The sequence below is a fragment of the Cucumis melo genome, chromosome 11, assembly GCF_025177605.1.
Source record: "Cucumis melo cultivar AY chromosome 11, USDA_Cmelo_AY_1.0, whole genome shotgun sequence".
Taxonomy (NCBI): domain Eukaryota; kingdom Viridiplantae; phylum Streptophyta; class Magnoliopsida; order Cucurbitales; family Cucurbitaceae; genus Cucumis; species Cucumis melo.
In genome coordinates this window covers 19,449,175-19,476,001 of record NC_066867.1, presented here as the reverse complement: position 1 = coordinate 19,476,001, position 26,827 = coordinate 19,449,175, and the positions used below count along the sequence as shown (strand labels likewise).

Below are 26,827 nucleotides of genomic sequence, written 5' to 3'. Positions count from 1 at the left end.
ACATGTTTTATGGAACTTTTTAGCTATTTTTTAATCTCACAAAATCTCGAACATATCTCGCCATGTCTAGATTTGGAATACTCAACTTCAAATATGTTTGAAATCATTCTAAAATATCTTTAGAACACCTAAAACATGTTAAAATTGATTTTGGGGTTGAACTTTTAATTTTGGGAGTTGTTAGATAGGTGCGGGATGTTTGCAAGATGATAAAAAATAACAAAAAGAAAAAGGTTAAAAGTAACAAAAAAACTCGTTAAATATGTATTAACTAACTCTAAATCAATTAAAACAATTATAAAATTTATTTTGGGTTATACAAGATTTAAACATTTGATCGGGAGAACATTAAAGAATAAGAAGATTATCTATCCTTAAAAAAAGGATTATCTATAACAATAAAAAAAGAAAAAAACATAAGCACTTTTCAAAATAGTAAGAAAGCTTTATTCAAGAGTGACAAAAAAATTCTAAAAATTGATCAGAGAGGTTGATAGAAAAAAGTAAGAGAAAGATAGAGAGAAAATATGGAAAAAGAAAAGATTTTCATCGGTGTTTAGGAATTCTTTTTTTTTAAATAATGTGTTTTTTAAAAGATAAATAAAAAAATAAGATAGGAAGAAAACTATTACAAAAATAGGCTAATTTGGGCGAAATCGTGTACCGGTACACGATTTTGCTTGGAAGTGCCCGTCTACGACTTCAATGAGGTGGCACATAGACTCCACACCTTTTTTCTTTTTTCTTTTTATTTTTATTATATATATATATATATTCAAATTTTCAAATTCCAATTTTTAAAAATATTTTTCTTTATTAAATATCTTTCCAAATTCCAATTTTCAATTTAAAAAAGATTTTTCCTTATTAAATATCTTTCCAAATTTCAAATTCTAATCTCCAATTTTTTTAGAAAGGATATATATTAACAAAATATGTAATTAAAAAATATATTAAACAAATATTTGCAATCTGCCAATATTAACAAAATGATTTGTTGCCATAACTCTCTTCATTTTGATTTTAAAATAAAATTAGATATTCTTGCCGTATAATAGAATTAGATATTTTGATTCTAACAAAAATTAGACATTCTCTTGGAAGTCGTGGCGACTTCAATGAGACGACACGTGCACTCCACACTTTTTTCTTCCTTATATTATTTGGAGATTGAAATTTGAAAAAATATAACAAAAAAGATATTTTTTAAAATTGAAAATTGGAATTTGAAAAGATATTTAATAAGTAAAAGATATTTTTGAAAATTGGAATTTAAAGATTTGAATATTTAATATATATTAAATAATATAAGAAAGAAAAAAAGGTATGAAGTCCACGTGTCATGTCTTGTAGATCCATCCACAACTTCCAAACAAAATCTGTGTTATTGTATACAACTTAGTCAGAACTAGTCAATATTTTTTCTCCTACCCTATTTTTGACCTTAGTTTAAAAAAATTTGCATGGAAGGACATTTCCAACATTTTCAACTTTCTAAATCTCAAGTTTTAAAAATCAATTGAAAAAAAAAAGTCGGGGACCGATTTTGAGGCCTCATGGTGCCCACACTTTCCATTCGGCTTCCTCAGTTGGAGTTGGAGGCTCCAAGATGTTTGGTCCTCTCAATCAGAACTTATCCTCTTCCTCTTCACTCTCAACTCAACCTCTATAAAACTCCACTTCAAATTTCATAGGATAAAGTTCCAGGATTCTCCAATGGAGTTCAGCTTGAAGCTCCCAAATCATCTGCCTCCTACTTTTCCTCACAATTCTCTTACTTCACTTCAACCTTCTACTTTGTATGGCCATAAACATGCCTCCATTGCTCCACCCAGACGGAAACTTATGTTCTCTTCCGGTACTTCTCCAATTTTGTTTTACCCTTTTCTAATTTACAGCTCCAGCAGTAATGCATGCTTTGAACCCATTTGAGGAAAAACCGTGAAATTGAATTAGTGCCGTTTTCTATGATATTCCCACCCAACCGATGGTTGGGTTATTGGATTCTTGTTGTGAAAAATCTTTTGTGTTCTTTAAACAATTTGATTCTGATTGTCTTCACTGCTCTGATTCCAATGAGTTCCTGCCCATGTAATTTTAATCCGTTTGATTAAAGGATTCATCAAGAAATAAAGTAGCATACTGTTGTATATTCTTACAAGATGATCTTGCTCTGTTGCCCTTCACTTCTATTAGGATCCTTGACTCATTTTTTATGTTCTTCCGGCTGACGTATTATGTTCTGAATATCAGCTTTCGGGGTATTACAGGCTATAATACAAGGAATTCTGCCTCTTTTCCTTCCACCAGGCACTGTCGCAGATATTTTCTTCTGAAAGAAGCTCGAGGCACACAACTCAAAACACAAAGTATATTAGTTGGTTTGATTAAAATTTTTAATCTGGGATTGCAAATTTCTTGATTGTGTTTTAGAAACTTCATAGAGTCCTTACCTTTTGGCATTTGACTATTTCAGCATCTGTGAAACCAGTGAATGAGGAATTAGTGGAGGATAAGTCTAAGGATCTCCCAGTTAGCGGGGATTCTATTCGTCGACGGTTTCTTCAATTTTATGCTTCCCGTGGACACAAAGTTCTTCCCAGTGCTTCTTTGGTACCTGAAGATCCCACAGTGTTATTGACAATTGCAGGAATGCTTCAATTCAAGCCTGTATTTCTTGGAAAGGTATGACATGTATTAAAGAAGACTGGAATATTCAACTTTCAATTTTCTGGCAAGCGTGTGCCATGTGGTGTTCATTTATTAGGAAAGACTGCAATATTCAGTTAGCATTGGCCATTCTTTCAACAACAGAACCTGGGCTCTAGGTGTAGTGTGGTTAAGACCACTCTATGGGGTCTGAGAGGAACAATATTAAGAGTGCTGGTTAATGAATTTTGTTACTTCCGGAATACGCTTTGCACTGTTTCCTCTTCCTGTAAGACCTTACTTAAGAATTTCCGTACTTCCTTCAGCGGCAAACTCCATCAAGAAAGATTTTTGTAATCTCTTTGGTTTGATTTTCTCTTAGTATTAATGAAAGCTTGCTTCTCACCCAGATAACACCAAAGCCAAACATTATAATGATACAATGATTGTACACTTGCTAGGAATTTCACAGCCAATTGATCCAAGCTTTGGATTTCCTTCTCCTTGTGCTAATGGGAAGGCTTTCCTGCAACTACCTTGGCCCTGGTTGAGCCTTTCCTTCCTTGTTTGCTAATATCATTTTTCCAATTGGATAGTTTTATAATTAAAAAAAAGGAGTTCAATTGCCAATTAACAACGGTATTCTCTTATTGTTGTCGATTATCATCATCTCTTAAATTTTCTATCATTCGAAGGCTTCATGACTCAAGACTCAGCTGGAATTTCTTTGATCTACACCTCAATGATCTTTTTTCTCATTGCTCAATTAAACCATCGGGAAAAACCGGGTTACCAATCCACATATGTTGAACCCTATCAGCCAATCCAATCCAAAGTGATCAATCTTATTGTCCTGAAATTCGAATAGTTACCAGAAGAATCTTATGTTCTGTTGCTTACGAGTTATACCGGTTTTTGAGAGCTCGCTTTGTTTCTTATGTAATGGGAAAAGTGAGCACATGAGGAGTATGTTGACTTAGAAATATTTTCATTTTAGATTTAGAGCTCATTTGTAACCTTGGTTGCAAGATATTGACTGCCAGCTTGTTGTTGTTGTTCTTCTTGTTGTAGTTAGAGCAAAATATGAAATAACTCCCTTATTTCATTAATTCAACATATATAAACGTACATGGAAACCCTAAATAAATGCTAGTAAATTACAATAAAGGACAAAAGACTAATAAGCTCTTATAGTTACATATATACTATAAGACTCCCCCTCAAACTGGAGCATATATATTAATCTTGCCTAGCTTGTTACATAGGTACTCTATTTGAATTCCATTTAAAGGCTTTATAAAGATATCTCCTTATTGTTCTCCAGTCTTCACATATCAAGTAGACACCAAACCTTGTTGTATTTTTTCTCAAACAAAATGACATTCAATTTCAATATGTTTAGTAAGCTCATGAAATACTGGGTTAGATGCAGTATGGAGAGCAACTTGATTGTTACACCACAACTTAGTTGGAATTGTAGTACTAAAACCCAACTCAATCAAGAATTGATGTAACCACATTATTTCACACACTGATTGTGCCATTGCTCTATATTCTGACTCAGCAGTTGATCGTGAAACTACGTTTTGCTTTTTACTCTTCCATGAAACCAAATTTCCTGCAACAAAACACAATACCCAAAAGTCGATCTTTTGTCTTCTTTTGATCCTACCCAATTAGCATTTGAAAAACATTCAATTTTTATATGACCATGATCTTTATTTAAGATCCCACGTTTAGGTGCAAGCAACCTTAAGGTAACATAGAAGTTGTTGTACTGCATCCTAATGTCCACGTAGGTGAGGTCATAAACTGACTCATAATGCTTGTCGAATAAGCTATTTCTAGATGTGTTACTATAAGACAATTCAACTTCCCAACCAATCTTCTATATCTCTTAGAATCCTCAAATAGTTCTCCATCTTTTAGTAGTTGTAGACCAGCCATCGTTAGAGTATTGCAAGGCTAGACCCCCAATTTTCCTGTCTCAAATAAGTAATCAAGCACATATTTTCTTTGTAGCATAAAAATACCCTTTTTGCTTCTTATTACTTCAATGCCCAAAAAGTACTTCACCACTCCTAAATTTTTAGTGTGACATTGACTTGGAAGAAAGATTTAAGAGACAATATACCTAATGTATCACTGTCGGTTATAACAATATCATCAACATATACAACAAATAGAATAATTCCACTCATTGACCTTTAATAGAAAACCAAGTGGTCCGATTTTCTTTTCTTCATTCCAAACTTTTCAAGTGCTTTACAAAATTTTCCAAACCATGTGGACTTTGCTTCAACCCATACAAGGATTTAAGAAGGCGACACACTTCATCATTCTCCATCTGAGCAACAAACCTAGATGGTTGCTTCATATAGACTTCCTCCTGAAGATCACCGTGGAGAAGACATTTTTAATGTAAAGCTAATGTAAAGACTAATCTTGAGATGCTACCATAGAAATGAATAGCGTGATAGAATTAAGCTTAGCAACAGGAGAGAATGTATCAAAATAGTCAACCCTATACCTCTGAGCATAACCTTTAGCCACAAGGTGTGCTTTTATGAGCTATTGATCCATCGGGATTAACTTTAATTGCAAACACCCATTTGCACCAAATAGTCCTATTTCCTGCAGGAAAAGATACTAAATCCCACGTACCATTATCATCTAAGGCATTAACCTCCTTAATGATCGTATTGCGCCACCCAAAATAAGACAAAGCTTCTTGGATGGTCTTAGGTATTGAGATAAAATCAAGAGATTTAACAAACGAACATGTCGGATATGATAATTGGTCATAAGAGACAACAGAAGCAATAGGATAAGTGCAAGAACGTTTACCTTTACAAAGGGCGATGAGAAGTTCATCACTTGGTCTTGTATCCAATCTAGAGAGTCTTTTGGGACAGAACATTTACCTGGAGGTTGTTGTCGACGTGAGTAGACTTTTGTTATAGGTGGACGATTAGGGGCAGACATTGGAGGAGACAGATAAGGGGAGGGAGTTGGAGACGTGGGAGTATAAAGAAAAAAAACATCCTCCTCCTCCCCTTTACTCATACTAGGCAAAGGGGTAGTGAAAGACTTATTCTCAAAGAAAGTAAAGTCTCGAGATACAAAATGTCTATTTAAACTTGAACAATAACATATGTATCCTTTTTCAACACGAGAATAGCCTAAGAAAATGCACTTCAAAGACTTGGGGTCTAACTTTGTTAAATTAGGACGATCATCTCGAACAAAACAAGTACAACCAAATAGTTAGGCTTAATAGGAAACAATGATTTTGTTGGAAAGAGAACAGGGTAAGGAATTTGGCCTTGAGGAACAGATGAAGGCATTCGGTTTATAAGAAACAAGAAGTGGAAATTGCATCAACCCAGAAATGCTTCGGAAGGATAAGGCCCGTGTAGTTTAAAAACAAATGCCCATTCTTTCGTTCTACTATTCCATTTTGGGATTGAGTATCAACACAAGATGATCAACAAAAGATTCCATATGTATAAAGGTACAAATTGAGTGCTTCTGAAAAATACTCACCAGTATTGTCACTTCTCAAGGTTTTAAGTAACACACCAAACTTTGTTTGAGTTATAGCATGGAGATTGTAGAAATGAGAAAGTAACTCGAAACGATTTTTTATAAAATACAATCAAGTCATGCAAGAGTGATAATCAACAAAGATAACAAAATATCGAAATCCAATTTTGGAAACAACTGGACACATACCCCGAATATCATAATGAACTAACTCGAAGGGAGAATTGCCTGTTTATCAACTCTAGGATTGGAGCTAAGACGATGAAATTTGGCAAATTGACATGTGTCACAATTCAATGAAGACAAGTTATGAAACTGAGAACAAAGCTTTCTTAAGACTGAGAGAGATGGATGGCCATGGAGAAATAACTCTAGAACAAGCAACAATTGCTGATGTTAATACTTGGTGATCAAAATTGTAAAGTCTTCCAGATTCATGTCCTTTCCCGGTAATTTCTTTGTTACAAGATCTAGAAACAAGCAATAAACAAGATAAAATGGGACACACAATTAAGGTCACAAGTGATTTGACTAGTAGAGATCAAGTTAAATGACAATTGAGGTAAATTTAGGATAGATAACAGAGAAAGGGATGGGGTGAGATTTACAGTGCCAGATCCAATAACAGAAGACTTTTATCCATCTACTAAGGTAACATTGGTAATGGATGTAGTTGACAAAATTGTAAAAAATAATTTGGGATTACCTGTCATATGAGTAGTAGCACTAGAGTCTATGACACCCATTGTGTAGAGGAGGAAAAGAGACGATGATTCATGTTACCTATGTGAAACCCGTGTTTTGGAGTAAAAGGGTTGAGAAGGAGGTTGTAAGTACTAAGTATAGTTATTAGGCGTTTTAAAGAAAGGCTATGTGCTAGCTATGCGATGCGAGGAAGAAGTAGTTATGCGTTCTGGCTAGGCAACGTGAGGAAGAAAAGCTGAGAAGAGCAAGGAAGGGTCAGACGAGGAAAGGAAGTTGGGAAATCTAAGAGGACTCATTAATCTGAATTCGTCAGCAAGTTACGTGTTCAGTTAAAGTTAAGCGTGATTAGAGGAAATATTAAACCTACACGTGTAAGTCACAAAGAAAAAGTTGGCAAGCGAGGATGAGTTTAAGGATGACTAATCTGGTTAAGGGTTAGTATAAATAAGCTTTGTAAGCTCAAAGGAAAAGTTTTTTCCAATCTATGTAGAAATTGGCCCGAACAGGGATTTCCTTTGTGAGAGATGGATCTTCCAATTGGTTTCCAAACCATTCGGGTGTCAGTAAGTCCTTAGCAGGACCCTTGTGTTTAATAATCTTTTATCCTCTTTATCTTTATCCTCAATAGATAAGGTATAGCTGTTTGGTGCTAAGAAAATGCATTTCTTCACATGGTTCTCCAGTTTAAATTTACCCATTTCCATAGGAGAGATTAAATCATCAGGAAGAGGACTTCCAAGAATAATCGAGTCAGTGTTTGTATAGTAACAGTCAGGTCGGGAAATGTAGGGATACATGTGGGTACGAGCACAAGCTGTTACAGCGGCAGCCAATTGAACTGCAGACATCCAAGGTGCTTTCCAGTCATGGTCGTCTACTAAGCTACTATTACTACTATAATTCACAACATAGTAGTAATCGGTAAGCTTTTCCGCTGATTGAAAATTATCTTTCTTCAAACAATTCCGAGTATTTCCTGTGATTGCAGATTTCACTTACTGTACCTTTTGGATTAATCCCAAATCTTCCGTATAAGGAGTTCATTAGAACTTTGTAAATCCATGTCATGGGTTCATCCCCTCTTTTCTTAGCTTCTAGTTGGCTTTCATAGAGGTCGGAGATGATCCCTTTGAAAGGACTCAACTTCTCAAACAAATAACCCCTCGGGGGTATTATCTCGTAATCTAGTTTACGTGTGAACTTGAGTTCTTTGGAATAGAAGATTTTGATGAACTGTCCCGTGGGAAAGATTAAAGGACTAGTTTGATCCTTTCTTATTATTACATAATCAACTTGAACAATTGTAATTTGACCTGATTTCAAGTGTGGTCTAGTTTTGGATATACATACATTTAAAAAAAAAAAAACTGTCCGAGACTAATTCTTGTAGGTGTTTCTTCACAATAATTATTGCGATAATTATGATGCAGAAAATGCCAATTCAAAGTAAATGTATAGAAAACGATGTTAATGCAAGAAGTGCGGAGTTTAAGTTCTGTCAAAAGAATGGGCAAGAAGAGAAAATTGTGAAGTTAGGCGATAGGAAAGGAGTAGAAGGGAAGGAAATGTTTAGTCTTCTAAAGAAAGTGCAAAGTTTCTTAAGCTTTCCTTTTAAAGTCATGTTTTATAGCATGTTACATATTGTAATCTTATTTATAAATTTTTTATGAGAAGAATGACGGTTGAAAAGCATATTTACGAGTTAAAATATAGATTTCTTATAATGCTTGTATGCGATAAACCATTAGCTTTATTTCTATCAAGATCTAGCTATTATGTGTACATAAGAGCATGGGCTGCCTTGTGTTGAGTGTCTTGCTTGGTAGAAGGATGGCTAAATGCGTTGAGTGATCCGTGTTCAAGTTTATCGCCAGAGCAACTGGAATTGAGCGAGGGTCTGCATAGATATTGATGGTGAAATGAGATTATAGTAGTCTATGCGTTGAGGAAGTTCAATATCCAGGCGAGAGGAACCAGTAAAGGCTAATATGTTTTGTCTTGTTTAACGTGTGATGAAGCATTAAGACATTTTTGAAAATGAGAAAGTTTTTATTGTATGCTATTGTACTCCCAAGAGGTTTCCTAAATTATCACACATTAAGCATTAGGCTTATGTTTTATGTTTCCTTTCCCCAGGTAAGTTGAGCTTGGAGGCTGTTAAGAGAAGGCGAGTTGCTAGGCAATGAGAGCCTGAAGCTTTAGTTTTAGTTTTTTTAAAAGCGTTATTTGTATATGTATCAGGTTATTTAAAGATAATAAAGTCGTTAAGTTATTATCTTTAAATAATATGTATCGGGTTCTTAAGTTTGAAGTGTACTATTTCTTAACGTTGTGCATGTTCTTAAGAAGTTGAGCTTAAGCACGGGCATTCTAGCGTTTCACTTAAAAGCGCTGAGGCTGCTTAAATCGCGACCACACTTGGAGCTTAAGAGGAAGGCGTTTTGGGTGGGGCATGACAACTTGAATTAGCAATGGTTGTATTGAAAGTAGAGACAAGAAAACACACATATTTACATGGAAACCCGAGTACCAGGAGAAAAACCACAATATTTTGTTCTTATTATTTTCTGATAATCATAAAGGTACAAAATGGGAGAAATTTATAGGCAACATGAGCCTAATTAAAAGAATAAAAAATTATGACAGTAAATCTTAACTACCCATGGGCTTTCATCAAGGCCTAAGCCCATTATTTCTAACACTCCCCCTCGAGTTGGGACGTAGATATCCGTGAGATCCAACTTGCTAACACCAAAGTCAAAGTTCTGTATGAAAAGTCTGTTGGTAAGGACATCAGCGACCAGTTGGCTCGAGGAATGTACGAAATGCTTTTGCTACCTTTGTCCAACCTTTCTTTGATGAAGTGTCGATCAATCTCAACATGTTTAGTTCTATCATGTTAAACTGGATTGTTGGCGATGCTAATGGCGGCCTTGTTATCACAAAATAATTTCATTGGTATCTCACAATTCTGATGAAGATCAGATCAGATTTTCTGGAGCCAAATTTCCTCACATATCCTCAAACTCATAGCCCCGTAGTCGGTCTCAACACTGCTTCTGGCCATGACCCCTTGTTTCTTACTTCTCCAAGTTACAAGATTGTTCCATACAAAGGTATAATAACTGGAGGTAGATTTTCTGTCAACAGTAGACCATGTCCAGTCTGAATCTGTATAAGCCTCGATAGTTTTCCTGCCTGTCTTTCTAAACATTAATCCTTTACGAGGAGTAGTTTTTAAGTATCTCAGTATTCTGTTTACAGCCTCCATGTGTTCTTCAGAGGGAGCTTGCATGAACTGGCTCACAGTACTCAAAGCAAATGAAATATCTGGTCGAGTATGGGACAAGTAAATCAATATACACACAAAACGCTAATATTGTTCTTTATCAACTGGAATTTTATCATATGAATTTTCCAGTTTATAGTTGAATTCAATGGGAGTATCAGTAGGACGACACCTTAACATACCTGTCTCAGTCAGCAGATCAAGGGTATACTTCTTTTGAGATACGGAAATACCTTTTCTAGATCTGGCTACCTCAATTCCAAGGAAATATTTCAGATTTCCCAAGTCTTTGATTTCAAACTCATCACCCATCATCTTCTTCAATTGGATGATTTTAGCATGGTCCTTCTTAGATAGATGTCATCAACATAAACAATCAATACTGCAACCTTCCTAGCTTTGGAGACCTTTGTAAACAAAGTATGGTAAGAATGCCCCTAATTGTATCTTAGGGACTTGACAAATGTAGTAAACCTATCAAACCTTGCTTTAGGTGACTATTTCAGACCATATAAAGATTTTTGAAGTTTACACACCTGATGACTGAACTTAGCTTCAAACCCTGAGGGAGGGCTCATGTAGACTTCCACTTCTAGGTCCTCATTCAGGAATGCATTCTTAACATCCAGCTGATAAAGAGGCCAATCTTTGTTCATAGCAACATATAGTAGGACTCTAACAGCATTTAGTTTGGCAACTGGGGAAAAAGTTTCTGAATCATCAACATCATAGGTTTGAGTAAACCCTTTTGCAACTAACCTCGCCTTGTATCTATCAAGGGTTCCTTCTGCCTTGTATTTGAGAGCGAACACCCATTTGCATCCTGCAATTTTATGCCCCTTAGGTAGAGCGCAGATCTTCAAAGTCTTGTTTTTCTCAAGGGTCCTCATCTCTTCCATGACAACATTTTTCCACTTAGGACATCCTAAAGCAATGTGGATATTTTTTGTTATCACGGTAGAGTCGATCAATCAAGATTGGCTGTGAAGGCTCTAAACTGAGGAGATAGGTTCTCATAATAAACATAGTTAGTAATAGAGTGCTTAGTGCAGGACCTGGTACCCTTCCTTAGTGCAATAGGCAGATCAACATTACCTTGTTCACCTATATTTTCAAGAATAGCTGTCTTGGACTTGTCATTTTCAATCATTTTACTGTCAATATGTGAGTCAAGAGAATCAGTCATACTTGGATCTTGTAAAAGTTCAGAATCTTGGATCGGAGCTGGCTGATTAGTAGGAGACCTAACTTCCTTTCTAAGATTCCTCTTGTAGTAGGTTTTCAAAGGAACTTGGTTTGTAAGTAGGATTGTGTGGTGAGGATCTGGCTTGGTATGGTAATGAGAGTAGGACTGTAGACTCTAGGGATATCACCCAGTTAGAGTTACACTCTTCACTTTCACTCTCCTCCCAAAGAAGGCTAACAGGAAAGAAATGACAATTTTCAAGAAAGGTAACATCTATGGAGACAAAGTAGTCACGAGAAGATGGATGAAAGCATTTATAGCCTCGTTGATTCAGAGGGTAACCAACAAAAACACGTGCTTGAGCTCGAGAGGTAACTTAGATGGGTTAGGGCCATGGTTATGAACATAGACAGTGCACCCGAATACACGAAAAGGAACATTAGAAATAAGGCGGGTAGAGGGATATGACTCTTTAAGACACTCTAAAGGGGTCGGAGATGTAGAACACGAGAAGACATTCAATTGATAAGATAAGCTCTAGTGAGAACATGTAAGCTCTCTTTCTGCTCTCCTTTATTTTTTATTTATTTTACCATCTTCTAAGTTATGAAAAAGAAGTTGGTATACTTTCTATACTCTTTAAAGGTTGAACTTTTTTTGTAAGAAATAGTTGGGTTTAAGACTTGAATTTGTTAGATGCTTAAAAGAATGAAGATAAAAGTAAAAGAAAGTTTAATACGAAGTGAGGGGCATAATGGCCTATTCATAAAATCTTTTGTTAATAAAAAAGTTAAAGAAAAAACAAAAGGGAAAAAGAAAAAGAAAAAGATATTCTCTTCTTCTTGGTGAGCAAGTCGACAGGCCCCTCTTCTCTCTCGAATTTTCTCGACGGTAGCCATCTCTCTCTCGCACACCGACAAACTCCCACCATCCTCGCACTTTGGCCACAAAGCACGTCGGCAATGATGCAACTCACCGATGCCGAGACCCTCCTTCGACGATCCACCCTGCGAATGTTGGCGTTGCCTGAACCATCTTCACCGCCGCTCCAGCCAGTTGTTGGACGCGGGCTTTGTCGCGCTGTTACAGACCGCAAAATGTGTGTTGCCTACTTCTTTCATTTGATTTGAGTCGTGCCTTTTCATCATCATATTGTTAACGACTCTCATTCCCGCCAATAGTTGGATCTTGGAGTTTTGGGCCAAACCGAAGTGGGGAAGTGTATAATCCTATGAGATCGAGTCCTTGACTGTGAGTGGTTCATTTTCACGTTTTTTTTGTACTTATACATGTTATTTATGATGTTGTTTGGAAACTATTGTGACTTAAACTTTTTATGACTACATTTTCATTTATGCTTAAAAGATGTGTTACTCATCATGATTTTAAGAATGTGTATGGTTTGGATTTTATAAAAAATGTGTTTCAAGTTTCTGATTGTATTTGGTTTTAAAATATGATCATCTGTCGTTTATGATGAACGAGAAGGTGATTTCCCTAAGGCTATGTGAATATGTTTCCGTAACGTCACCTCTGGTTGTTAGGGGGTTCGGGGGCTGAAAGAGGTCGTGACTAGAGATCCGAGAACCTAAGCCTAGGTGAGGATATGGATAGAGGATTGTGATTTGGCTTCGAGCCTAGCTTAACCCATGGTGGGTGGCTCTATGTACACATAGGAGCATAGATATGGAGGTTGCCATTGTGGTGAGTACTAAGTATGCGTGACCTCAGTTTGGTCGCGTGTTTCCTTGTGGATATGGATCACATGTGCGCTATTCTTGGCTATTTTACCACAATTGGATTGGATAGAGGTTGCTATTATGGTAGGTACTAAATATGCGTGAGCTCAGTTTGGCCGTGTGGATATGGATCACGTGTGAGTTATTCTCGGCCATGTATTTAGTATTTTACCATGGCTGGTTGGATGGAGGTTGCTATTGTGGTAGGTACTAAATGTGCATGAGCTTAGTTTGGCCACATGATTTCTTGACTATGTGCGAGTTATTCTCGGCCGTATATTTAGGCGCTCTGCTATGGTAGACCCTTATATGGTACAGGTTTGTTGGCAAAGACTTGTGATTTATGGTAACACGTGATTATAACGTTTTAATTATGATTTCGCTATCTATACCATTTTTAAAGATTCTTGAGAGCATGTTTTCCGAATTTTTACTTCTAAAAACCTGCAACTCACTAAGTTTTAGCTCATGTTTTTAATGTTTTCTCCCCCTAGGTAGTGGTCCAGTTCTAGACTTTCGTTGAGTGTCTCGTCACTGGTTGTGGATTTCTTTTTGCTTTGTATGTTTGTATATTTATGTTTTTTGTCCATCATGAGGTTAGTTTAGAAATACTGACGGTTGTATTAAGGAACCTATCTTTGAGGAAATTGTCGTTGGGTGTAATCCTTGTAACTATTTTTAGATTGTATTTAAACTTTGATTGGGACTCTGGATTATTTTGGATGAGTGTGTGGTGAGACACACTCGATGTTATTTGAGTTTGAAAAGCTTAAAAGTGTGATTTTTATCCTATTTTCCATGTGTGGTTAGTCTGTTTTTCAGGGAAGACTCTTCCGAAATTTTTATAGAATTTCTTGAAAAGGTTTTTATCAAGCTTACATTTAAAAAGGAATGTTTGTAAAGAGTATCTCCACGATCTAGGTTAGAGGGAAAAACCTAGAACGGGGTGTAACAGAACAACATCGCAAGGAAGGGAAGTAGAGAACATAAGAGAACAAGCGACTTTCAAAAGGTGACAGTTTTTGCGCTTGGCTACCATATTTTGTTGGGGACTGTAGGCACATGACCTTTGGTGGACAATGCCTTTGGAGGATAAAAACTCATTGAGGGTGTGGTCTTGGAACTCACGACCATTGTCACTTCGCCAAATAGCAAACTATACAATGTTATAGAAGTCTCTGTAGACAAGGGTGACCTCAAATTTGTCGGAGACGAGAAAAATCCAAGTAAGACGGGTATGGTCATCAATAAAGGTTACGAACCACCCTTACCCAGATGAGGTAGTTATCTTGGATGATCTCAGACATAACTATGGACAAGAGTGAAAGGATGGGTTGGTTTGTATGGTTGTAAAGGAAAAGGGACCTGATGTTGTTTAGCCTGAATACATACATCACAAGATAAGGTAGACACATCAATTTTAGAGAAAAGAGGAGGAAATAAATGTTTCATATATTGGAAATTAAGGTGGTCTAAATGAAAATGCTACAGCATACAATCTTGTTCAGAAGTAGTAAAATAGGAAGATATAAGACTAGTCCTAGAAATGCAACTAGAAGAGGTGTCGTCATCAAGGAGGTAAAGTTCCCTACTATGCTGGGCAGTGGCAATCATCTTCCTGAAGCTCAAGTGCTGAAAAGAGACAGAATTAGGCAAGAATATTGTTTTGCAGTTTAACTCATGAGTAATCTTGCTAATAGAAAGCAAATTATAAGGAATTCTGAGCACATGCAAAACATTACGTAAGGAGAGCCTTGCACAGGGTGAAGTCTTCCATTTTTCAACAATGGGGGCCAATGAACCATCTGCAATTCTAATTGTTTCGTTTCCAGCACATGAAATAGAAGAAAAACTATTCAGAGGAACCAGTCAAATGATCTGTGGCGCAAGAATCTAGAATCCAAAATCCAGGGGTTCTTCCCATCAACATTAACAATACCGAAGAACCGAGGTATCCTGATTGTACAATGACATATAAAATAGTGGGACTGGGATCGATCTGGTTCCTGTGTGGATCAGGTGGAGTGAGAAGGTCCAACAGACTCACACACGTCCGTCCTGTGTTCTGTTTGTCGTTGAGAAAGCATTTCTTGCCTTCTGGGGGACGATCATGTAACTTCCATCACTATTCTTTTGTATGCTGTTGTTTTTTGCAATGCTCACAGACAGGAACTAGTTTTCCATTGTGCTTGTCATTGCCGAGGACCTTGACTAAAAGCATAGGAGTCAATAGTAGGAGTTGCTGCAAATACTCATAGCACTTGTACGATCTTCCTCGAGGCGGATTTCATAAGTCCATTAGGTAGGGAGTCGATCCCTGACCTAGTATACACCCTCGAACTACATCAAACCTAGGATTAAGACCAGCAAGAAAGTCAGAAATCCTGTCAATCTCTTCAATTCTAGAGTATTGTAAATCATCACTGAGATTGCTCCAGACTAGTTCTTTGCATAGTTCCATTTCCTGCCAGATAAGAGAGCTTATTATTAAAAAAGGATATAATATCCATGGTTCTTTGCTTACATTCATGAACCTGCTTTCTTAGCATGTATAGGCGAGAGGCATTATGACGTTTGGAGTGGAGTGTCTGGGCCATGTCCCAAATATCTTTGGATGTTGCAACATACAGTGATGTCTTGGCAATCCGGGGTTCCTTACTGTTGATCAATATGGATCAAAGAAGAGAGTCCTCTGCCTTCCAGTATCGTTCTTGTGGGTCGGCTAGTGGAGAACGAGGTATTTCCCCGGTCAGAAAGCCAAATTTATGTCGTCCTTCGAGGACCATTTTCACTGACTAAGACCATGAGAAATAGTTATTGTCATTCAACTTTTCCCCTGAAAGATGATATCTTGTAGACTGTGCTTCCGTATTAGTCACATAAGAAGAGGATAAAGTGGGGAATGAGGTTACCGGATTCTCTGAGTACATTGATATAGAAGTGTTGGATGTTGTCTCTAAGGTAACCTCAATTGCTGCAATCTGTTGTTGAAATCCTTTCAGTTGCTATTAAGCTATTCTCGAAGAGGAAGTTTGCACATTAGGGTTGGAATATGTCGACATTCACCAACCTTAAATGTTGAGTGAATTTGAGGATTCTTAACATCGGGATGCTAACTAAGGTTTGTGGGTGGCTGGGCATACAAATTTGACGGCAGAAGCAGTGATGGCTGGCTAGAATTAGATAGTAGGACATGAATCGGGGCGTGGGGAGCAATATAGGCCATAGATAAAGAAGAGTGTTACACAGATGGGATGGTTGGCACTGTCTGAGGAGGATGGACCAACTCGTGTAGCTTCGGCAGCGACGCGTGGAGGTCCAGCAGTGGCGGGGACGACGGCGGAATTGATGGGAACAATTCGTACATGGTAGCACTGATCCGAGCATCGAGGTGGTGCGAAAACCAGTGGCTGTCTCCTTATTTTATTTCCATCTCTAGTTGTGTTGTCTAGAGTTTGTTCAATGTCCCGCTCCGATACCATATTGAAAGTAGAGACAAAGAACCCACACAGAATACTTGGAAACCCGAGTACCAAGAGAAAAACAAAGATATTTTATTCTTATTATTTTATTGTAATCATAAAGGTACAAAAGGAGGGAAATTTATAGACAACATGAGTCTAATTAAAAGGATAAAAAATTAGGGCAAACTAAATATAGTTACCCATGAGCTTTCATCAAGACTTAAGCCCACTATTTCTAATAGGTTGTAACAGGGGGACGTCTAATTATGAAGAAGATGCTTTCGGCAAGTTTTGGTACTTTTAGTAGGCAAACCATGGATAGATTGAGGCTGCAATTGAGCCTAATTAGGCATCACTATGGGATCTTGTTCGGCCATAGGATAGTAACAACTAACAACCACACCGATTAACCACACCAAACCAGAAGCCACATCAGACTAAATGAGCAAAAAACAGCCGCAGAATGAGCAAAAAATAACCATAAAATAGAACAAAACAGCCACAACCCCTTGAAGCAATAGAATTTTCTTCAAATATCGTCATACCCACATGGATTTTAATGAAACTGAAGGCAAAAACTGACCAGAAACCAAGATTTGAGATGCACATAGCCAACGACAGCCTAAATTGGAACAAAACAATAAACCCTAAGAACAAAAGGGTATTTCTTCAAAGAACCTCACACCGATTAGATTTTAGAGGAACCAAATGCACAGACCAACCAGAAAACACAAATGGAGATGAACCTAGCAGACGGAGCACAAAACAGAACTCCCACACGCTCTCACACTTCGGCTTGTGGGGGACGAGGCAGTGTATTTTGGCGGCATGTGAAACTGATACATGGCTTCTTCCTGCAAGCGATACACTCAGACAGGGGCGGACGACTGCGATGCTTCTTTTGAGGCGGCGATGTCAACAAACGACGACTTGAACTTTGTGACCCAAACTTAAACCCTAACAGAATGTAGCTGTCAAAGAATAAACAAATAGATGAATGTTCTAAGCCTTGGATGGCTCTAATACCATGTTGTAGTTAGAGTGAAATATGAAATAACTCCTTTACTTCATTCTATACAATAGAATTCAATATTAGAATTCAATATATATAGGCATACATGGAAACCTTACGTAAAGACTAGTAAATTACAATAAAGGACAAGACTAATAAACTCTTTTAGTTAGATATATACTATAACATATTTCTTTTTTGTTTTCTTTTTCTTTTTCTAAAAAATAAAAATTGTATTTTTTACATTTTATTTCTTTAATATCCCATAGATATTATATAGTATATTATCTTTTGTGTTTGATCTAAAATGCTATCATAACTTAAAAAATCTATATTTTAATAAAATTATATAGGTTGCGTACGCGTCCTGTACCCTTTGGGAAATGGTTTCATGTCTTTCTTACATTGTCTCCAGTATCTGGATGCCTTAGAAGAGGAACTTGTAGGAGTAAAGATACTTTAGGTCCTAATAGTAAAATAAGAGGTTAAGTGTTTTTTTAGACTATTCACCATATAAATTTCAAAATAAGGCACCAAGGTTGTGAATATTTATCTTTGGGTAGTATATAACTTTGATTCTATCCTGGAAATTCTTTCCTTTATTATCTCTATTGAGCTTTTCTAAAGTTATTATTTTGTCTCTTTCTTTCTTACTCCTTTTCTTTTGTCGGATTAGATTATTTTGTTGTTATCTTCCTGAAATAAAAATTGTTTATGTTAAATCTTGAGCTAGTTTGAATTCCATAAACTTCAATTTTATTTTCATCGTAACCATCTTTTAGGTACCTAGACTGGTGCCTTGTGCTGTAACTTCACAAAGGTGCATACGTACAAATGACGTGGAGAATGTTGGTAGAACGGCTAGACATCATACGTTCTTTGAGATGCTTGGAAACTTCAGTTTTGGTGATTACTTCAAGAAAGAAGCAATTAAGTGGGCATGGGAGCTGACAACCATCGAGTATGAATGAATTATCACAATGTTTGTGGATTCCAAAAAAACGTACAAAACATATTCAAGCTCAGTTCAAATTGTGAAGCATGACCAGATTTCTCATCAAACAAATATTAATACCACCGCTGATTACATGCAAGCGCGGAGTTTCTTGAGCATATATATTCTAGGATAGGAATATTATCACAACTTTCTCCATTTATCTACTAACATTTCTAGGTTAGCTGGACTAGTATAGTGTGATCGATAAGCATGTCATTTAGTTCAGTGCTTTAGATTTTAATGGACGATGGAGAACATTTGATATTTTAAACTTACTCATGGTTTCTTTTTGTCCCCCTCCAGATTTGGGTTGCCGGCCAACAGACTATGGATTAGTATATATGAAGAAGATGACGAAGCTTTTGCAATATGGCATGACGAGGTTACAAAATCAAAATCTTTCCACTTGTTATGTTTAGTGTATTTTATCCTCTTTCTTGAAGCTTATGTCTCTGTGATTGTATGCTTCGATTCTTAACTAAACATCCTTCTCCTCCTACCCATCCCTGCTGTTATAATATGTGTTTATTGTAATTATTTATAGTCGTCCTTTATTGTAATTTTACATTCCCTAGATTAGGGTTTCTTAGTTGCCTATATATATATATGTATGTATCTTCAACCTGATTAAATAATAAGATCATTATATTCTCCAAAAATACATAGTACATGGAATCAGAGACTGTTTAGGGTTTTGAACATCCGTTTATTTGTTTATTCGTTTATTCGTTCCACGGCTACCTTCACACAAGGTTAGGGTTAGGGTTTAAGTTTGGGTCATCAACTATGAATGACCATTTGTCTACACCGCCCACCTTAAAAGGAGCATCATCCTTGTCTGCCTCAATCTGGGTTCGCTGTTTGTCAGAAACAGTCGTGCGTGAGGTTCATGCACTGCTAGAAGGAAATTATTCTGTCTCCATGCCTTGACATGTGGGAGCTCTATTTTGTTTTTTGTCAGTCTGGTTCGTCTTGATTTGTGTTTTTCGACTGGTCAGTGTATTTGGTACCATTAAAATCTACTATGGGGTGAAATTATTCGAAAATACCCTGTTGTGCTCTGTTTTTGCTTTTTGGTTCATCTTGATTTCGTTTTTGGTTTGCTCTTTTCACTAGCTCGTAATGGATGAAGTGAAGCATATGGTCGTGTCTAATGTAATTCCCTAGCATCGAAGATAACTGAACACAAGATAAATGGATCTAACTACTATGATTGGCGTCTCATGATTCAATTTTATTTACTTGGTACATTGATGCTCGACGTTATCTTCAGATTAAGAATGCTATTGAAAGTGGTTGTTTGGTAGATCATTTTGGCTTTGTGAAAGAGCTCCTAGAGTTCTTTGACTTCTTATACTCTAGAAAAGAACAAGTTCATCGAATGTTGGATGTCTGTATGCAATATTTTCGAGCTGAACAAAAGGTTGAATCTTTTACAAGCTACTTTACGAGGCTTAAGAAGACAACTGCCAAACTTGCTTTACTATTACCTTTTAGCTCCGATGTCATCCTCTCCTCCATTTTCGTCTGTGTCTCTTCCTTCAGACCCATGTCCTCCACCACTGACTTCTTTGTCATCTGATCCAGGACCGAGTGAGGATCTTTTCATTGCCCTTCGGAAAGGTAAGTGCACTTGTACTTACCCATTTTCTTTGTTTGTTTCGTAGACCAGTTGTCTTCACCCACATATTCCTTTATTACATCTCTTGATTCCACCTCAATTTCTAACTTTGTTCATGAAGCTTTATCTCATCCTAGGTGCATAGTGCAATAATTGAGGAGATGACTGCTTTGGACGATAATGGTACTTGGGATCTGGTTTTGCATCCGGTCGAAAAGAAGGCTATTGAGTGTAAATGAGTGTTTGCTATAAAGGTCAATCCTGATGGAACAATAGCTTGGTTGAACGTTCGTCTCATTGAGAAAGGTTATGCCCAAATCTATGGGATTGATTGTTTTCATACATTTTCTCCTCCTGCCAAGTTCACTTCCATTCGACTATTTCTTTCATGGTTGCTACTCACAGTTAGCCATTTCTTCAACCCTACATGAAGAATGCTTTTCTTCATAGTGATCTTCAGGAGGAAGTTTATATGGAGCAACCACCTAGGTTTGTTGTTTAGGGGAGAGTGATAAGGTGTGTCGCCTTCAAAAGTATTTGTATGGACTGAAACAAAGTCCTCGTGCATGGTTTGGTAAGTTTAGTCAAACATTCAAATGTTTTGGTATGAAGAAAAGTACGTCTGATCATTCTGTATTCTATTGATGGTCTGACAATGCTATTACTTTGCTTGTTGTATATGTTGACAATATCATTGTTACTGGAAATGATGTATCATGTATATATTCTCTCAAGACTTTCCTTCAAGGTCAATTTCATACTAAAGATTTGGGGCAATCGAAGTATTTCTTGGGTATTGAAGTAATAAGAAGAAAGAAAGGTATTTACCTGTCCTAACGAAAATATGAGCTTGATTAGTTATCTAAGACGGTAAACAAGGAGTCAAACCATGTAGCACCAATGATACTAAATTTACAACCTATTAAGGAGAATTGTTTAAAGATCCTGAGAGATAATAGGTGAAATGTCCTGACATTGCCTATTCTGTGTGTAAAGTGAGTCAGTTTGTCTTCCTTGACTGTGAATTTGCGGTGGAACAAATCCTATGTTATCTAGAAGTTGCATTTGGACGTGAGATCTTATATAAAGATCATGATCATACAAAGGTTGAATGTTTTTTAGATGTTGATTGGGTTGGATCTCGAGAAGATAAAAGATCGACCTCTGGCTATTGTGTTTTCGTTGGAGGAAACTTGGTGTCGTGAAAAGTAAGAGACAGAATGTAGTTTCATGTTCGAGTGCTAAGTTAGAGTATAGAGCTATGGAACGATCTGTGTGCGAAATAGTGTGGATAAACCAACTAATCTGAAATTGGTTTTAGTGTTACTGTGCCAGCTAAACTATGGTGTGATAATCAAGTTGCTCTTCATATTGCATCCAACCTATTATTTCATGAATGAACTAAACATATTGAGGTGGATTGTCATTTTATTCGCAAGAAACAAGAAAGGTTGATATCTACGAGATACGTGAAGACTGGAGAATAGTTGGGAGATATCCTTACGAAAGCAGTAAATAGAGCAAGAATAAGTTATTTGTGCAACAATCTCAGCATGATTGACACATTTGCTCTGACACATTTGCTCCAGCTTGAGGAGGTGTGTTATGATATGTGTTTATATTATAATTATGTATAGTCGTCCTTTATTGTAATTTTACATTCCCTAGATTAGGGTTTCTTAGTTGCCTATATAGATTTATATATATGTATCTTCAGCCTGATTAAATAATATCGTTATGTTCTCCAAAACAACGGAATACACTTGCAGTCTAAAGTTATTACTTTTGCAATGTACTATACAACTAGTTATTATTTCTTTCTTTTGTGTTCTTTGTGATGTCAAAAGCATACGTGACCTACTTAACTTCTTTTCACGTAGACAATGCTTTGCATATTTTCTTATTACTTGGAGTTCCTTGATGACACAATTATTGTAAATGTATTCAAAATATTCAATTATTCTTTATTATTATCTGATTATTCTTTTTCTAAATTATTTAAATATGAATTTAGAGAATTATAGATTATGAAATCTACAAACCTTAAATATACTAGACTAATTTTCTTCCAGGTAGGTGTTCCTGTTGATCGTATAAAGAGGATGGGTGAGGATGACAACTTTTGGACTAGTGGCATCACGGGCCCATGTGGCCCATGTTCTGAGATTTATTATGATTTCCAACCTGAAAAGGGGTATTCTGATGTTGTATGTAGTTTTTTCTTTTCCTTTATCGATTATGTGGAAGGTTGTGAACACGATGTCTACTTCATAGTAGCTCTTCATGTTTCCTTAAGTGTTGAAGAGTTGATATCTTTTACAGGATTTGGGGGATGATACAAGGTTTATGGAGTTCTACAATTTAGTTTTCATGCAATACAACAAAAGGGATGATGGTTCCCTTGAACCTTTGAAACAGAAGAATATAGATACAGGGCTTGGTTTAGAGCGCATGGCTCGTATACTCCAAAAAGTACTGTAGCTACTCATTGGAAAGTAACTTATAAAGTTCAACTTGAAGTTTCTATTTTTTTCTCATTTTTGTTGTAAAAGAATAGTATTAAAACTCGCTGATCTTGATCTTATATATCAAGTAACTCTATTATTTTACGCTAAAAATGCTTTTCTCAATGTTTTCTGCTGTCCATTTATGTGCAGGTTCCGAACAATTATGAGACAGACTTGATCTACCCCATTATACAGAAGGCCTCAGAACTAGCAAATGTGACATATGACACTGCTGATAATCAATCAAAAACAAACCTTAAGGCATGTGTATCCTAAAAGAAACTGACATTTAGGCTGTCGTTCCACTCCTTTTCCAATTATATCTTTACTTCAGTGCTTTGTTTTTTGCTTCTAGATCATTGGAGACCATATGCGTGCAGTTGTGTACCTGATATCCGATGGAGTTGTCCCATCCAACATTGGCAGAGGATATGTTGTCCGCAGGCTGATCCGAAGAGTTGTTCGTACTGGTAGGCTGCTTGGAATAAAGGGGGATGGAATAGGCAATATTGATCGGGCATTTACACCACTTATTGCAGAAAAGGTCATTGCATTAAGCAACCACATTGACGAGGATGTAAAAGGTAGAGCAGGACGCATTCTCGAGGAGCTGAAAAGGGAAGAACTTAGGTTTGTACAGACACTAGAACGAGGAGAAAAGCTGCTGGAAGAAATGTTAGCTGATGCATTGGCTAGTGCTAAAGAGGGTGGAAGGATTCCTTGTTTGGCTGGCAAGGATGCATTTCTGTTGTATGATACATATGGCTTCCCAGTGGAGATTACCACAGAAGTTGCTCAAGAGCGTGGTGTAGTGGTTGATATGGAGGGTTTTGATATTGAGATGGATAATCAGAGGCGGCAATCTCAGGCTGCACATAATGTTGTTAAGCTTGAAGTTGGTGAAGGTGCAGATATAATGGAAACTATCTCTGACACAGAATTTCTTGGATATGATACGCTCTCTGCTAAAGCAATTGTGGAGAGTCTTATTGTGAATGGTAATCCTGTCTTACAGGTATCAGAAGGAAATGATGTAGAAGTTCTGTTGAATAGGACACCTTTTTACGCAGAATCTGGTGGTCAGATAGGAGACCATGGTTTCATCTATATTTCAGAAGGTGAAAACAGTCAGAACGTAGTAGTGGAGGTAAAAGATGTCCAAAAATCTGCGGGCAGCATATTTGTTCACAAGGGTATCATCAAACAGGGAATTCTAGAGGTTGGGAGAGAAGTGGAAGCAGCAGTAGATGCAGAATTGAGGCAGGGAGCCAAGGTAATTTTATGGAAGGTTTTTGTAGACGAGTAGTTTACTCTATTTTGCTAAATCAATAATCATTTAATTCATATGCTTGCTTCCAAAGAGAGTACACCTGGTCATTGTATCATCATTTAGAAATGTTAATTTCATGGAACAAGCTTTTATGAGAAACCCACCTGACTTGATTTGTACTTTTTCTAGGTTCATCATACTGCTACGCATCTGCTACAGTCTGCACTTAAGAGGACCATAGGCCAAGAAACATCTCAAGCTGGTTCCTTGGTTGCTTTTGACCGGCTTAGATTTGATTTCAACTACCACCGACCTCTTGTTGACGCTGAGATCGTGAAAATTGAGGAACTAATCAACGGTTGGATTGGAGATGCAGTGCTTCTCCAAACTAAAGTTATGCCTCTTACTGAAGCCAAAAAAGCTGGGGCTATTGCTATGTTCGGAGAGAAGTATGGAGAAGAGGTTAGTTTCATACCATTTCCGTCAAGGGTTAGTTTGGATCATTTCTATTTAGTTAACATCATCATTAACCAGAAGACAGTTAGCTTGACCATAATATACTTTAATCTAAGTTTGGTTCATCTCTAGGAGAAAGGAGCTAAAGCTTTAAGAAAAAAGTATAACTCTCTGCTGAAAGGAAGTATTCATTCTTCCCTCAAACAACACAGAATCTTATGATGGTTAGCCAGAAACCAACGTCTTCTGAGTTCGATATGTATATGTTTATCTGGATGAACTGCATGGAGTGTGTTCCGTAACATTGATCTCTGTTATGTTCTAAGCAAGATTTAGATTTTCGTACATACATCAAATATAGACTTTTAACTATGCATAATTTACTGTGAAGGACACCCCTATATTTGTATTGATACGTTTTAAGCTTTTCTAGGTACGTGTTGTTGAGGTTCCTGGTGTATCAATGGAACTTTGTGGTGGGACTCATGTATTCAACACTTCAGAAATACGCGGTTTTAAAATAATCTCAGAGCAAGGCATTGCATCTGGAGTTAGGCGAATAGAGGCTGTGGCTGGTGATGCTTTCATCGAGTACGTTAATACCAGAGACTCCCATATGAAGCGGCTGTGCACCATGCTCAAGGTATCTACTCACTTACATGGTTATGTGCCACTCAAAAAACTTCTTGAATTAAGTATCATTACAGTATAACCAAGCCTTTACTTGATCGGTGAGCAATGGTGCATAGATTGTATTCTTTTGGAAAGATAACTTCACTTTTTCCTGGTGCAGGTAAAAGCCGAGGATGTTACGACCCGGGTAGATAATCTTCTTGAGGAATTGCGGATGGCAAGAAATGAAATATCTAATTTGCGTGAAAAAACTGCAGTCTTTAAAGCATCAAGCATTGCTAATAAGGCATTTCTGGTTGGAACATCAAAAGAGATCAGGTGATGAAATGAACATAAACTTCACTAAACATCCATTCCCTGGAGATCGCCACATTGTTTAGTTAAACATCCAACTTCGTATTTCCTTACTTTTTCATAAAGTTCTAGACGTTTTCAAAACAACATTCTTCCAATGAACTCAACAAAAGAGAACAATCCATCTAAACTAAGCACATAAAATCTCTTTCACAGGGTACTAGTTGAATACATGGATGATACGGACGCAGATTCATTGAAAAGTGCAGCTGAGTTCTTGATAGACAATCTTCAAGATCCAGCAGCTATAGTACTAGGTTCCTGTCCTGGGGAAGGAAAAGTGAGTTTAGTTGCAGCATTTACACCAAGTGTTGTCGATCTGGGAGTACAGGCAGGAAAGTTCATTGGATCCATAGCTATGTTATGTGGGGGGGGGAGGGGGCGGTAGGCCCAATTTTGCTCAGGCAGGCGGAAGAAAACCTGAGAACTTGTTGGATGCACTTGAAAATGCTCGATCAGAGCTCACCCGGATTCTGTCAGAGAAAGCGAGCTAGAACTCATCCGAATCACAAACGTCGAATACATTGGGGGCGTTGGGTCTGGAACTTGTATCCTTTAAACTGTCTATGGCAGAAGGCAACAGTTGTTAAATAACAGTAGCCTACAAATTGGTACAGTTTCTTTGGGTGAATCAAGGATAAAAATGTAATACATCACTGGTGAATTTTGAGAGTTTCTTCTTCGTTGCTCCATGATTATTGATTCTTTGACTGAAGCTCTTAGACAAATTTGGAAAAAGAAAAAGAAATTACAAAAATGATAAAGAAAGAAAGAAAGAAAAGAAAACTATAAAATGAATTGATTATTTACATATCATTATAAAATTATATCCATCGAAACTCTCAAACTTCGGGATTGCATGAACTCGAAACCTAAACTTCGGTAAGTATATGAATTTAAACACAACTTTGGTAAGTTCATCACATTTTGTTTAGCTAAACATAATTTGATATGTTATGTTTAAAGTAAACTTCTAAACTTTCAAAGTAAATCATTTTAGACTTGCAGTTAAGATGTTCCTGTCCTAAATGCTCATTCTCTTAATTTGACATTTGAAGATTGCAAACAAGTGAGAGTTAAATTCTGGACAATTTTCAAACGTAATCTTGATACAGAGCCTAAGTTCTTTTATTTATAACAATTTAGAAATTTCATTGAAACAACTGTTTACATTGCATTATAACTTTCCAAATCTGAAAAAGGATGTTAAGAGATACTAAATTTGATACGATCATTGGTGCAACACGCAAATCGATGCAATTTTAAAAACTTTGTGGAACTAATATTTTTCTTCAAAAATATTATTGAATTATTGTAACACAGACAACTTCAACCATTTCTTGAGTGGGAGCAGATAGTCGTGTAGTTTTTATTCTTTTCTTCCTAAAGTTTGCCCAAA

The 26,827-nt window shown here is 36.8% G+C and overlaps 1 protein-coding gene across 1 annotated transcript; it reads left to right on the top strand.

Annotated features, from left to right (window-relative positions):
* Positions 1-1,573: 1,573 nt before the first annotated feature.
* On the top strand, positions 1,574-26,120 carry LOC103490555 (alanine--tRNA ligase, chloroplastic/mitochondrial). Its single transcript, XM_008450101.3, is given in 14 exon segments — positions 1,574-1,858; positions 2,271-2,369; positions 2,477-2,685; positions 18,373-18,551; positions 18,891-18,969; positions 22,281-22,415; positions 22,531-22,680; positions 22,866-22,976; positions 23,071-23,988; positions 24,175-24,447; positions 24,875-25,084; positions 25,235-25,392; positions 25,585-25,795; positions 25,797-26,120. Coding segments are annotated over 14 exon segments (3,000 nt in total). The 5' UTR covers positions 1,574-1,716; the 3' UTR covers positions 25,923-26,120.
* Positions 26,121-26,827: the final 707 nt, after the last annotated feature.